The sequence below is a fragment of the Kogia breviceps genome, chromosome 4 (assembly GCF_026419965.1).
Source record: "Kogia breviceps isolate mKogBre1 chromosome 4, mKogBre1 haplotype 1, whole genome shotgun sequence".
NCBI classification, from domain to species: Eukaryota; Metazoa; Chordata; class Mammalia; order Artiodactyla; family Physeteridae; genus Kogia; species Kogia breviceps.
The window spans coordinates 1,907,257-1,919,614 of NC_081313.1; the positions used below are offsets into that span (position 1 = coordinate 1,907,257).

Here is a 12,358-nt window from a genome sequence, read left to right on the forward strand (position 1 = left end):
AATCTGCTCTAAGGCACGCGGGGCCGCGCGGGGCCGAGGCCGGCCGGCCGGGCCGCGGGCTGCATCCCAGCCGAGGGGCGGGAGGCCGGGCCAGGCCCGCGTCCGCAAGGCCCCGCGTGCTCGCCGGTGCGCGCCTCCCTCTCCTCCGCCTCCGCTAACATCTGCGAAAGTCTTCGTAGGCCAGGACGTAATGTTTGATTAGCTAGATTTTAAAGCAAAAGATAAAAATCAGACGCAGCAGCTTCCTTCCCTAAGAAGGGTCTCTCTGTCTCTGTGTCTGTGTCTCTATCTCTGTCTCTGTTTCTCCCTCATCTTCCCTAAGGACCTACGTGGAGAAACCATAACTCACTCTGTATTTCCTTAAAAAGATCCCGCTAAACACCTGCAGCTTTTATGTGCTTAGAGCACATTTCAAAATCAAGTTTTCCAGAAAGAAATTCAGGTCAGGAGGCAGGGTGGGTAAGTTATGGAAATCTTTGATAATTTGTTGGACTTATAAACATCAAAGAAGATTCGTTAGCCTGGGCTAATCTCCTGGGCTGCTTTGAGTTTTCACCCATTGAAAGGTATGCGTTATCCCTGAGCGGAGGGCTGCTGTGTGTGTGTGTGTGTGTGTGTGTGTGTGTGTGTGTGTGTGTGTGTGTAGGGAAGGGATCACATGTCCAGGTAAAACAATCTTCAGTTCCAAAGGGAGACAGCTTTTATCCAGGCTTCAATTTCTGAACATGTGCAAGGAGATCAATTTTTGCCTGGGTTTCCTACTTCTCCACTCCACACTTCTTTAAGAGATGGAGTGCCCTCAGTGTATATCTTCACTGGGGGCATGGTCTTTCAGTGCTTAATTTGTTAAATATTGTTAACTTTCTTACTCTTCACTGAAGTCTTCAAATATTCAAATTATAATATTGCGTATAGCAGATATTGCTGCTACACACATTGTATTCCATGTTGATTTAGGACATACAGCTAATATTAATAAAAGCAGAACTACTTAACACCTTCATATGGCAATGTCAAATGCTATCTGGAGGGAAAATCATTATCTTCACAGTAATTCTACAAAGGTTTCATCTAAGACAAAAACAGGCAAAGGAGCTCCCGCCTCACTTTTATGTCCACAGACTCGAATTTGTTTTTCTTCCTGACATGCTGCCACAGAGTAACCAGGCTTCCCACGTGAAAAATCTTCCCTGTTGCCAAGAGATAGCTCAGATCCAAACATGTCAAGGTCTCTTACTAGGAGAGGCAGGAAGGAGAAAAAAATAGTTGTGTACCCCAGAGATTCGCTTTCTGCTAACCTCCAAATGCTTATCTACTCAAAGCCAACAAAATGCCTGGGAAGTAATAGAAAACCGAAACCTTGGCCTGCGTCTCCATTGGCAGTCAGACCCCACCGTTCCTCCCACAGGCACGGTGCTGTGACCAGTTCACAACCCCCTGCATTTGCCTCAAGTATCTAAGATTACTTTCAAATACCCTTTCTAACAAGACCCCAGCAAGAGGCCACTAATTTCTAAGGCACAAAAAGCCACTGGAGAGAGATCCGTTTGTCAATATCAACTGGTCCAGCAATTTCCCATCCTCAGACACCTCGGCCTATCGGAGCTGGCAGATGTTTAGACAAGATTTTATAAATTGTTCAATATCAGCCCATAATGAACCCCAACTGACCATTCCAAAGCAGCTAAAAGCATCCGGGACGACCCCCACTGGGATCCAATAATGCTCTCAGGCTGTAACATTATTAATCATGGAATAAAATAGATGAACCTCTTGAAAAATAAGTGTATGATTGATTAAAGGGCAATCTAAGAAGCTATTATTCTTGTTTTATAACCTTAAGTTATATTCACTCAATTTATCTTTGGAGAGGAAATAAATGATTGTTCATTTCTTTTCTGGGATTATATTATATGGATATAAATATAATTTTGCTGAAAATTAAAGTGACAGTTCTGCTGCTTTTATGATACTAATCAAAGGGAATATGTTCCCTGACTACAAATTCTAGACTTGTCCTATAATTAGACAGTAACACAATAACGAGGCAATAGGCTAAGGTTCTTTAAACTTTTCTTTTCCCCCAGGGTAAGGATAAGAGTCACTGTAAGGAAAATAAATCCCCCCTCCCAGATTTTCGCCGTGTGTTTAATGTGAGTTATATGAAAAGGAGAGTTAAGAAGTCATCCAAGAAATCTGAATAATCTACGCCAATCTGGATAATTCAAGGTTACAATAAACAATTATTTCCCTCAATAATTTATGCTGAGGGTGTAACTATTATCCATGTTATCACAATTCTCTAGTTACTGAGAAGGTTCAATAAGCCTATACCAGAAATAAATATAAAATGGATCCTAATGCATAGGCATATCAGATCATTTTATCTTGCCAAGCTTTTAAAATGTACACTAACAAGCCATTTTCATATTCAGAACACAAAATCTGAATTTTCTTGCAACGCACGTGTATATAAATAACCTAAAACCCCATACATATCTCCCTACTGTGTACTTCTCTTCCATCTTCCTTTTTGTAGGAGCAGGAGAAGGGAGAGATTATTTTACACATTTCCATTAGAAAGCCTGAGGTCAGATCACCTGGGCAGAGGGGTTTACTATCACCAGGCTCCCTACCCAAATCACTCTTCCAGGACAAATGAGCCCCAGACACCACATTGCTGTAGACTAGTTTGCTTTTATTTACAATTTAAGATATAAATTAGTAAAGAATTCTTGTTAAACAACCAACAAAGATTATATAACCAGCAATGTTCAAATAAAAACCAGGCAGAATTTATTTACAAAAGGTTTAGATTCCATTGCAATACAACTTGCATAAATTACTAGAAGCTTTATATCATTATAAAAATAAATATCAAATTTGTTTCCACTTCTTAAGTACTCAAGTTCTATAATCACGTTTTATTTCTACTGTGTACATCTTTTACAAATAAACTTTACAGTAAATCCTATCACACCTATAGAATATATACCGTGGCAATGAAGTGATCAATTCAAGATATCCTGAGAAAAAAGATTGTTTGCAAAAGTCACACATACATTGGGGAAGCTATACTATGCCAACAAATTCACGTATGTCCAACAAAAGTCTGTTCCAATCGAGTCTGTGGGTTGGCAGTGCCCTGTGGATCCTTCTCTTTTACAGTGGCACAAGATGTGGTCCGGATTTAGAGATCTTTTTTTTTTAATATATATCTGTATATTTATGAACTTGGGAAGAGAGAATGGCCTGCTGACTTTTTTTTTTCCAAAGCAATTGTGACACCTACCTGTGGACCAAGGAAAAGACCAAATCATACCAAATCCTTCAGTCCCATGCCAACATCATCATACTCTAAGAAGGAGTCCATCTGAAATGGTTTTGCCTTTTTCCCATCTTCAAGATCTGTGACTGGTAATTGTGCCTACTTGTAAAGTGGGTATTTTTTGAGTTACTGCTGTCAGCCAGGCGAGCTGCACGGCCCTATCTAGTCCATCTGGACATAGGGACAAGCCTGATAAAAGACGAGACTAGTCCTTCTATGTCTCTCCAGTCTGACTCTGCAAAGATCATCTATAAAGGGCTTTGATACCCCAAGTTTCAGGAGCACTCGCTCACCAAAGCAAGTGTCTATTAAGGGTCTAGCATAGTTAAAAAAACAAAGGAAAGTTCCAAATTGCATACAAATACCCAGACTTTAAGAGTCTATTTTTTCCAAAGAGAAAACCACAGCAGTAGTGCAAGAAATACATTCCAGTTAAAGGCGTGATTCTGTAAAGCAGAACTTGAGCAGAAAAGAGGGAGCATGGATCGTCTCCCACGGAAAGGGGAGAGCCTCGCCAAACAAACAAAAAGGGGGAGGTTGCAGTGCTCTGTCCTCAGACCCCCTGACAAAAAGCAAGAAATACACACTAAGCAAGTTTACAGGGCAGCTGGTTCTGGGAGGCTCCCCAAGGGGTAGGGGGGAACCCCAGGGAGCCCACTTACTTGCATTGCTGTGTGCGGCCCTTCTATAGGTAGGGCTGGAGGCCTCCACCAACCACGGTGCAGCCCTCACTGGCATCTGTCAGGGGAGGGGGCAGTTAGTCAGAACCCACCCCCAGAGCCATCAGTCTCCCAGACAGCAGCACAGCCACCAGCCCGCACACCCACGCACGCCATGCCCTTGCCCCCTGCGCCTAGCGAGCAGTTTGGGGGAGCCCGCTGTCTCCACCACCACTGCCTGAGACAGACTTCGGTCATGTTTCCGCGTCCTCATTTTCTCTCCCCCTCGACTCCTTTTACAGGTCTTATCAGCTCAAGCCTGAATTATGAGCAACAGAGACGATATAAAGAAAAGGAGAGAAAGAAAATAGGCTCTCGTTTTCTATTTTGAAGATTAAAAAACTAAGGCCTCTGGGAAGAACTAGAACGTTTTGTTTCCTTCCAGCCAAAGGCAGAAGAGGAGATTCAGCTGAGACTCTATAAAGGGACAGAAAACACAGAAGCTTAGGCTCAGTCAGCGGGGGGAAAGCTGTCAGCTGCATCTTGTGGCAATTTGTGTTTGCCCAAATGAAAACAGTCACGAGAATACTAATAACGGTAATAATGAGAAATCAAAGGAAATGTCAGTTATAAGGAGGCAAGTCCCGTCTCGAGGCAGGATCGCCTGGCCCTGCGCCTCCTTTCTGCCCTCACCACCCCATTCACTTCTAACTTGTAATCCAAGAACCACCGTCCAAAGACGTCCTGTCTTCCTCCCATTCTCGTGTAAGCGACAAAGCTCCCCCGGCCAGACCTACAGGTCCCCCGGCCCCTTCCCCGGCTCCTCGAGGGTGCTCACCAGCCGGGGTCCCGCCGGAGCCCCCGCCCCCAGGGCCCCGCGGGCCGCAGGCCGCCTACCTTTCTTGGGCTCGTAGCCGCCGCCGGGGGGCCGGTAGTGGGGCTCCAGCGGGTGCGCGCCCGCCTTGCCCGCGTCGCTGGCAGCCTTGGGCGCGGCGTGCAGCGCCTCTCCGGGGGCCGCGGCCGCCGAGTTGTACCGCAGGAGCCCCTGGCCCTGCAGCGCCGCGTTCAAGTTCCCGTAGTTTGTGTAGTTGCCATAGAAGGGCGACGTGTAATAGAGGTGGCGGCCGAGCAGCGGCGACGCGGGGTAGGGCGAGCCGCCCGGAGGCGCCCCGGACGAGGCGGGCGCGGCGGCCGCTGGCAGCCCCGGCGGCGCGCAGCCCGGGCCCAGGCTCGGCTGCTTGAGGTCCGACGTGGCGATCTCGGCCAGAGACCACAGCTTGGGCTTGCTGGCGGGCGGCGGCGCGCCCGGCGACGTCCGGCTGCCCAGCGCCGTCTTGCCGCCGCCGCCCCCGCGGGGGGCGGCCTCGGATGGGGGGCTCAGCAGCGGCGCCTCCACGCCGGTGAGCGGCGACGAGGTCACGGGCTTGGGCGGCGCCAGGTCCCGCTCGCCCTCCTCGTCGTCGTCCTCGTCGTCCTCCAGTTCGTCGTACTTCTCCTTGCACTCCGAGCCCGACTCGCACAGGGGGTCCCCGGCCCGGCACGGCAGCTTCTCTCCGTCCGAGTCGGCGGAGCACGAGTGATCCGTGAGCGAGTCGACGTGCAGGCTGATCCCTGCAGGGGCGCGGGCACGGTCTGTGGCACCCGGGGGCTCTCTGCCCCACCTGCTCCCTCACTTCGACCCAACCCGAGCCGCGTCCTCGAGGGAGCGTGACCTCCCAGGACGCGCTCACCGAGGAGAAGTTGCTCGGCCCGGAGCTGCCAGGCGGCCGAGGCTCCAGGCCCGAACCTGGAGCGCCGGGCGTGCTGCCCACCCCCGCCCCCCAGCCCCCGACCTCATCCTCCCTGACCTCAGCTTGACGCCCCGCCTGGGAAGCAAGCCCCCGCGACCCTGCGCCCGCCTCGGCCCCTCTCACCTTCGTCCTCCGCCGAAGTCTCGGTGCCCTCCTGCGCCTTGTCCGGACTCTCCTCCTTGCTCCTTGCCGAGTCGCCCTCGTCCTCGTCCTCGTCCTCGCTTTTGTTCCTGGGGGCCCACGTCATCTTGTTCTCCTTCTTGAGGCGCCGGCGCGCGTTGGCGAACCAGGTGGAGACCTGCGTGAGGGTCATCTTGGTGATGATGGCCAGCATGATCTTCTCGCCCTTGGTGGGGTAGGGGTTCTTGCGGTGCTCGTTGAGCCAGGCCTTGAGCGTGGCCGTGGCGTCCCGCGTGGCGTTCTTGCGGTAGGCCGGGTCGTTGAGCTGGTACGGGTAGGCCGCGCTCCCATACGGGTGGTAGCCGATGGCGCCCGTCATCCCGGTCGTGTGCGCGTCGTAAGGCGCACCCTGCAACCGACAAGAGCCTGGTGAGCGGGTCGCTTGGGGACCTGCCGGGCGTCAGAGCCAAGGCGACCCCTCAGCCCTCCCGTGGCCGCCTTTCCCACGATGCCTCCGGCGCTAGAGCTGCGCTTCCCGCAGCAACAGAGCAAAAGGACGCAGCGGGTAATTTAAGGCCAGCTGTTGATCAAGAAAAGCGATACGGTTTTATTATCAAAATTTCCAACTATTTCACTTTCCTAAAACGACGCATCTTCCCCCAAATGCCCCTGGGCCGCCGGTACAGACGTACACAAATACGAACGCGCACACAGGCCCACAGGTAGTTTCCTGATATCTAAATTTCTCTGGATGTTAAGTGCGGCTGCCTCCCCTACTCCCCTCCCCAGCCCTTATATGGTTAAAAAACTACCCCAGAGCCCCCCGCTCCGCTATTCACCGCCCTAAAGCTCGGCAAATCCAATTTGCAACTCAGAAGCCAGTCACCGTTTCGAATTCTTCAAATACGTGGTAATTAGCATGTTAATTCAGCCTTTAACGTTTAAATTCGAGACTTTTACAGCCTTCGCCGAGGCCCCAGCTACTCCAACGCTGCCCTGGAATTCCGCCGAGCGCGGGAGGTGGCCACAAGCCCCCGTTGCGGCCTCCATCATCTAAAACGCGCTTTGCCACACCCGGCCGGGCCCAGCTGCGACCCCGAGGAGCGCGGGCCGACCCCGGGTCGGGGAAGCAGGAGCTGCTCTCGGTGCGCAGGGGACCGAGGCGGCACTTAGCTGGCCAAACGCCGGCCGACACGTTTTTCCGAAGCGTGGCCTGTGGGACAGATTATGGTTGAGATCTTGGCGGCCGGGCCGGGCCCCAGAGCTTCTGCCGATGCCCCCCCCTTCCCCAACCCGGTGACCCCAAGCCCCTACAAGTAGATGCTAAACACTCGGTAATCGCCCCGGAGGCCCCAGCGGCGCCGACCCTTGCGCCCCGCGCCGAAAGCAGCGAGCCCCGGCCCGCTCCGGACTGCTGGCCGAGCTTCGGCGCCTGAAAGAAGGACCACCCAGGACAGATCCCATCCCGACCCCAGCGGAGTCGCACTTCACAGACTCTTGGGAAAAATGACCCCTGCAGCCGAGGGGAAGGGCGTGGAGCGCGAGTCTCGGCCCGCGCTCAGGACGGCGCCGGCCGAGCGCCCTGCCTCTTGCCCTGGCCTCTCGTCCCGCCAGCAGCGCGGCGACCCCAGTCGCCCACTGCGGAGCCACTTCCCACGGCACGTTCCCCGCGGCCCAGCTCGCGGATCCCCGGCCCCGCTCCGCTGGCGCCGCGATCTGTGTCTCCGCGCCCGGCGTCCCGCGTCCAGCCCGCCCGCCCGCGCGCGGTTACCATGTAGGATGGGAAGCCGGCGGCGGCGGCGGCGGCGTCGGCCGAGTACTGCAGCGGGCTGCCGAAGCCCGTGGCCGCCTGCGCGGTGAAGGCCGCCGAGCCCGGGTACGGGCTGAACGCCGAGCCCGACGCCGAGCGCGCCAGCTCCTCGCTGCGCGGCGCCGCCAGTGCCGACGCGCCGTACGCCGGGCACGAGTAGAGCGCCAGCGAGCCGGGCGCCTGGTACAGGTAGCCCTGCGGGTAGGACATGGTGGGCGCGGGGCGCCGGGCCCGCGTCACGCCGAGCAGCGGGCAGGGCGCGCGGCGCCCTCCATCCACGCCCGGCCGGGGCGCGGCGCGGCGGCGGCGGGCGCGGGGACTGCCGGCCGAGGCAGGCCGGCCTGCGCACTAGCCCGGGCGGCCCGCGGGCCGGGGGAGTGGCTGGGCGGCGGCGGCGGCGGCGGCAGCGCGGAGCCGGTGGGCGCAGCCGCGCGCCAGGCCGGCGGTCGGGGTTTGGGGGAGTCTGGACTCGGGAGTGAGGAGTTGAGGAAGGAGCGCTCGAGTTTCCGAGGGACATTGGAACGCGGAGCTGTCCGTCACGAGCTCATCTGCATATTCGGGCGCCCGCCCCCTCCCCTGCCCCGCCCGTTTTGCCCGCTCCAGCGGCCAGGCCGCGGCCGGGGGAGGGGCGGAGACGAGCCGGGGAGGGGGGCGGAGGAGCGGGCGGCAGGAGGCAGGAGGAGGAGGAGGAGGAGGAGGAGGAGGAGGAGGAGGAGGAGGAGGAGGGAGGGAGGGGAGGGGAGGGGAGGGGAGGAGGAGGGAGGGAGGGGAGGGGAGGAGGGGGGAGGGGGGAGGGGGGAGGAGGGGGGAGGGGGAGGGGGAGGGGGAGGGAGGGAGGGGGAGGGAGGGAGGGGAGAGGAGGAGGAGAAGGCGGTAGCGACGCGCAGGCTTTTGTGGCGCAGTCGCCTCTCTCGCAGACCCAGCCCGCAGCTCGCGGCCCCGCAGCCTGGCCGGGCCGAGCAGTGCGCACCCCCTGCAACTCTCGCGGACTCCCGGCACCCGCCCTCCCACCTTCCGCGGCCAGCCCCCCAGACCCCGCCGCGCTGGCCCCCTTCCCTTGCCCCGCCCCCAGCTCGGCCCGCGAGAACCCGGCAGAGGCCGCCGGGCTGCCACTGGGGGGGACGAGCGGCCCGTGCCCCCTCTCTGCCTGGGTGGCTGAGCGCAGGACCCTAGTGCCAGGGCCGAGAGCCGCGGGTGATGGGGCGGGAGTGTGGCGCCCGAGGCCCGGGTCCTCCTGGGGGCGCCGTGCGTGGCTCTCCCACCTTCCTGCGTCCACCCTGCCTACCGCGGCGCGAAGCTCCCCGCGTGGCCTCGCGTCTGGTCTCCGGCCCCGCGCCGCCCAGCATGTCCCCGCGGGACCCGGATCCGGGGCACTTTCGTTGCGAACTGCCAGGAGGGCCCTGAGGTGAGCTTTCTGCCCCGAAGTCCGTAGTGGCAAGCCGGCCCCGGGGTGTTAGGACTCTCTGCTCTAGGAAGCGTTTTAGCCCGCGCCTCCAATGCTTCGTCCGGGAAGACGCCCGCCCCCAAAGGGTTTTATTTTATTTTGTTTTAATAAGTTGACTCCTCTTTCGAATGTGTGTTGTAAAACACTCTGGGGAATGACTGTCACCGGACAGACCGCCTCTGGCACAACGTGAAGCCTCGCTGTCACTCAGGAAGGGACGAGAAAACGACAGGCTGGTGGCACGGGCGGTGCAGTCAGCAGCATAGGTAGCTCAGGTAACAGGCGACCCGGGAGGTGCTTCGCAGGGCCCAGCGGCTAGATGCTTAGCAAAGGGCCCTGGGACCCCCAGTCCCTCGAAAACACCCTTCTCCCCATACCTTCTCCGGGGGCCGGGGCAGCGGAAGCGGGCATCTGGCGACTGGGCTGGGGGACTTGGGTGGGGGAGGTCACCGATGGCGCTCAGGAGGTCCACGGGGGGTCGGGTGTGTGCGGATACGGCGGGATGGCCCACACAACAGGTGCCACTTCCTTGGCGGCCGTCTCGGGTGGGTGACCTGTAGGGGGAGAACGCTGTAGGTGGGAGTTCCGGCCCGCACCCTTCCTGCAGACCCCTGTTGGTTGGGCAGCTCTCAGAGCGGCCAGAGTTATCGCGTTCGGGTCGCGGTCGCGCGGGCGCCGCGCACGCGTCCTGCGGCCGCTCTGCTGGCTGCGGCTGCAGCGCGGGGACCATGAGGCCCCAGTCTGCGGCCTGATCGCCTGCGGAACCTTCGAGGCAGTCAGGGTGCGTCTGTCTTTCCCTAGGTCCAAGGGAACCAGTTGTAAACGGCAGTGCTGGGCTTGAGCAGAACCCACCGTTCCTTGGCCTGCGGGTGCGTGGCTCCCGGCAGGTGCGGTCCAGGCCCTTTAACCAGCCGCCTCTCCCCCGAGCCCCCAAACCACTCGCCCCCACCTGTCCCCCCACGCTGCCTACAAACCCCAGCCCGCTCCTGCCACACCTCACTGGCCACCTCCCCCACAAACACACCCTCCTCCACCCCGCCCCTCCCCCACTACTTCCCACACACTCCGGGCCGCTGTGAGGACCCAGCAGGGGAGTTTCAACAATGCTGTGACCCCAAGCAGGACGTCCTAATTCAGTTCAGGGCAGATATTTTAAATCAATTATCCTAGCGTTAAAAAGGAAAGAGAAGGAGAGAGAGCCAGAGGCCCCAGCAGCCCCGTGGCGCATGCCTTTGACAGGATCCACGGCATTTGTGGTCTTCCTGGGAGGGTATTCGGCCGGGAAGAGGCCATAAATGAGACAGACACACGTTGGATGACCAACATAAACAGCAACAGATCGGGTTACAGGCCTTCGGATCGCTTCCAATTACATAGTTTAAGTGAAAAAATCAGGTCTAATTTTTATCTCCTAGGAAGACTGGCCTGAGTATTTCCATTTCTAAAGACCAGTTCCTGCTGTTGTCTCATTAGCATTTGGGCCTGCCCCCCCCGCCCTCCCTCCCCCTCCCCCTCCCCCTCCCCCTCCCTCGATCTCTCTCCTGGGCCTGATCTCTGCCAGGGGCAGAAAAGAAAACAGCGAATTATTACAAAAACATCCCCAGTTTGGAGCAAGAGCGTAAGCTCCGATACACTCGATTTTGACATCAATTAAGTGTATAACCAGACATGTGCACGTGGCTCTGGAGGGTCTCGACTCGCCCAGGGTGCATCTCCAGAAACGGCTGCCTGGCTCTTCCCTCTGCCTTTAGCTCGGCGCTGCTGGTTCTGAAGACAGTCTCTTCTCCGAGTGTATTTATCCCCCAGCAATTACACTCCTCCACTGAAATCTAAATTTTCCGTACTGCTGCCTGCTACTAATAAAAACCGTCTACCTTGCACTATTAAACAGTCGAATCGCCCTACATGCCGTTTTTATTAGTAGTGACTGTAGCAAATTAAAATGCCTACGCAGAGACATTAAAACTTACGCTCTGCATTGTTATTGGGATACATAAACTCCGTTTCGCTTTAAAGCTCTCTGATTTTTTAAAATCCCTTTCCCTTTCCGTAGATTAAAGTCGTCTGGGTCTTCTTTTTTAAAACTCAATCGAAAGAACAGGCTGCCTGTGTCGAGGCTCGACGCGGTGGCTGGGAGCGCGGCCGCCTGCGACGGTGGCCTGGATTCACTGGAACTGCGTCTCAGGTCACCGCGGGGAGCGCACGGCTGCGCCCCGGGCCGCCAGGCCGCCTCTCTCCGAGAGCAGGGACCTAGATGCTTCGCTCACGGGCGTGGAGGGCGTTCAGGCCTGTGCAGCGTCTGGGTGCGGGCGTACACTTGGCTTCTGTTGCTTTCAGGTGCCCTCCGAGCTGAATTGAAAGAGAAGGACCGGCACGCAGGGCCAGCCGGGTAAGTGCCCGGAGAGCGCGCTCACACGGAACCATTAACCTGGGCAGTGAGCGTTCAGGTTTACGGCGGATCCCCCCGCCCCTTTGCCCCAGGTGTGCATTCAGAACAAAAGCGGGCGTGGTGGTGGTGAACACTGTCACATTTCTGTTTCTTGTCCCAGCAGTGACCGGTGCGTTTGGAACAAGTCGGCGTGGCCATGCACGTTTTCAAGGAGCTGTGGTTTCCTGGAGGCCGAGCTCTGGGAAACGGCAGACGCACGCGCGCGGGCTTGGGCTCCGGGTCCTTGCCGGAAAGCGGCGGCGGCGCAGGCCGAGGCGCCCTCCACCTCCGTCCTGGGGCTCCCGGGAGCCGGGCCGACTGCGCGGCGACGCGGCCCGAAGTCGTGCGCGCGGGCGGCGAGGGGGCGCTGTGGCCCGCGGCTGCCGCCTCGTCCCCACCGCGGGGGCCCCGGCGCTGTCCCCGGCCACCGACGGGCGGCGGGCGTCCCGGGCCTGCCTCCTCCCACGTCGGTTTGATTCGGGGAAGAAGGACAATAACCCTGGAGCATTTCAATAAAACCCGAGTCTCACTCGACCTTTCTCTCTTTCCGCCTTTTGCCCTGTCTTCCGGGGAGTTTGTAAGAGCTTGGTGGGAAAATAGGGGCCATTGTGGAGCGCGTAAATTTGGAGGGGGGTTAGTTAAGATTAAAGAGACACATTTTACGTGGTTCCCCCGAATAAAGTCACGTGTGACGTGTAAGTCGTTTCAGTGTATAAGGCACGTTTCCAGTGAGCTCCCAGTCGAGTTCTCCTCCTGTGCCCGCACATCCTGGCGGGACT

The 12,358-nt window shown here is 57.3% G+C and overlaps 1 protein-coding gene across 2 annotated transcripts; it reads right to left on the reverse strand.

The window, feature by feature from the left end:
- Positions 1-2,680: 2,680 nt before the first annotated feature.
- Positions 2,681-7,917, reverse strand: IRX2 (iroquois homeobox 2). 2 transcript variants are annotated; one of them, XM_059062009.2, is made up of 4 exons: positions 7,669-7,917; positions 5,901-6,306; positions 4,885-5,598; positions 2,681-4,066 (listed from the first exon to the last, which is right to left on the reverse strand). In XM_059062009.2, the coding sequence occupies exons 1-4, from the start codon at positions 7,915-7,917 to the stop codon at positions 4,014-4,016; spliced, it is 1,422 nt and encodes a 473-aa protein (XP_058917992.1). In that variant the 3' UTR covers positions 2,681-4,013. The 2 variants fall into 2 exon arrangements, with proteins under 2 accessions (XP_058917992.1, XP_058917991.1); XM_059062008.1 differs by lacking the exon at positions 2,681-4,066 and having other exon boundaries at positions 4,781-5,598.
- Between the last annotated feature and the right edge of the window lie 4,441 nt (positions 7,918-12,358).

Excerpts from the sequence above, each read along its gene's own strand:
- IRX2 (XM_059062008.1), bottom strand. The coding sequence starts at position 7,917 with ATGTCCTACCCGCAGGGCTACCTGTACCAGGCGCCCGGCTCGCTGGCG. Across the intron at positions 6,307-7,668 it reads CCGGCTTCCCATCCTACATG|GGTGCGCCTTACGACGCGCA; the intron begins GTAACCGCGCGC and ends TGTCGGTTGCAG. Across the intron at positions 5,599-5,900 it reads GACTTCGGCGGAGGACGAAG|GGATCAGCCTGCACGTCGAC; the intron begins GTGAGAGGGGCC and ends GCGCCCCTGCAG.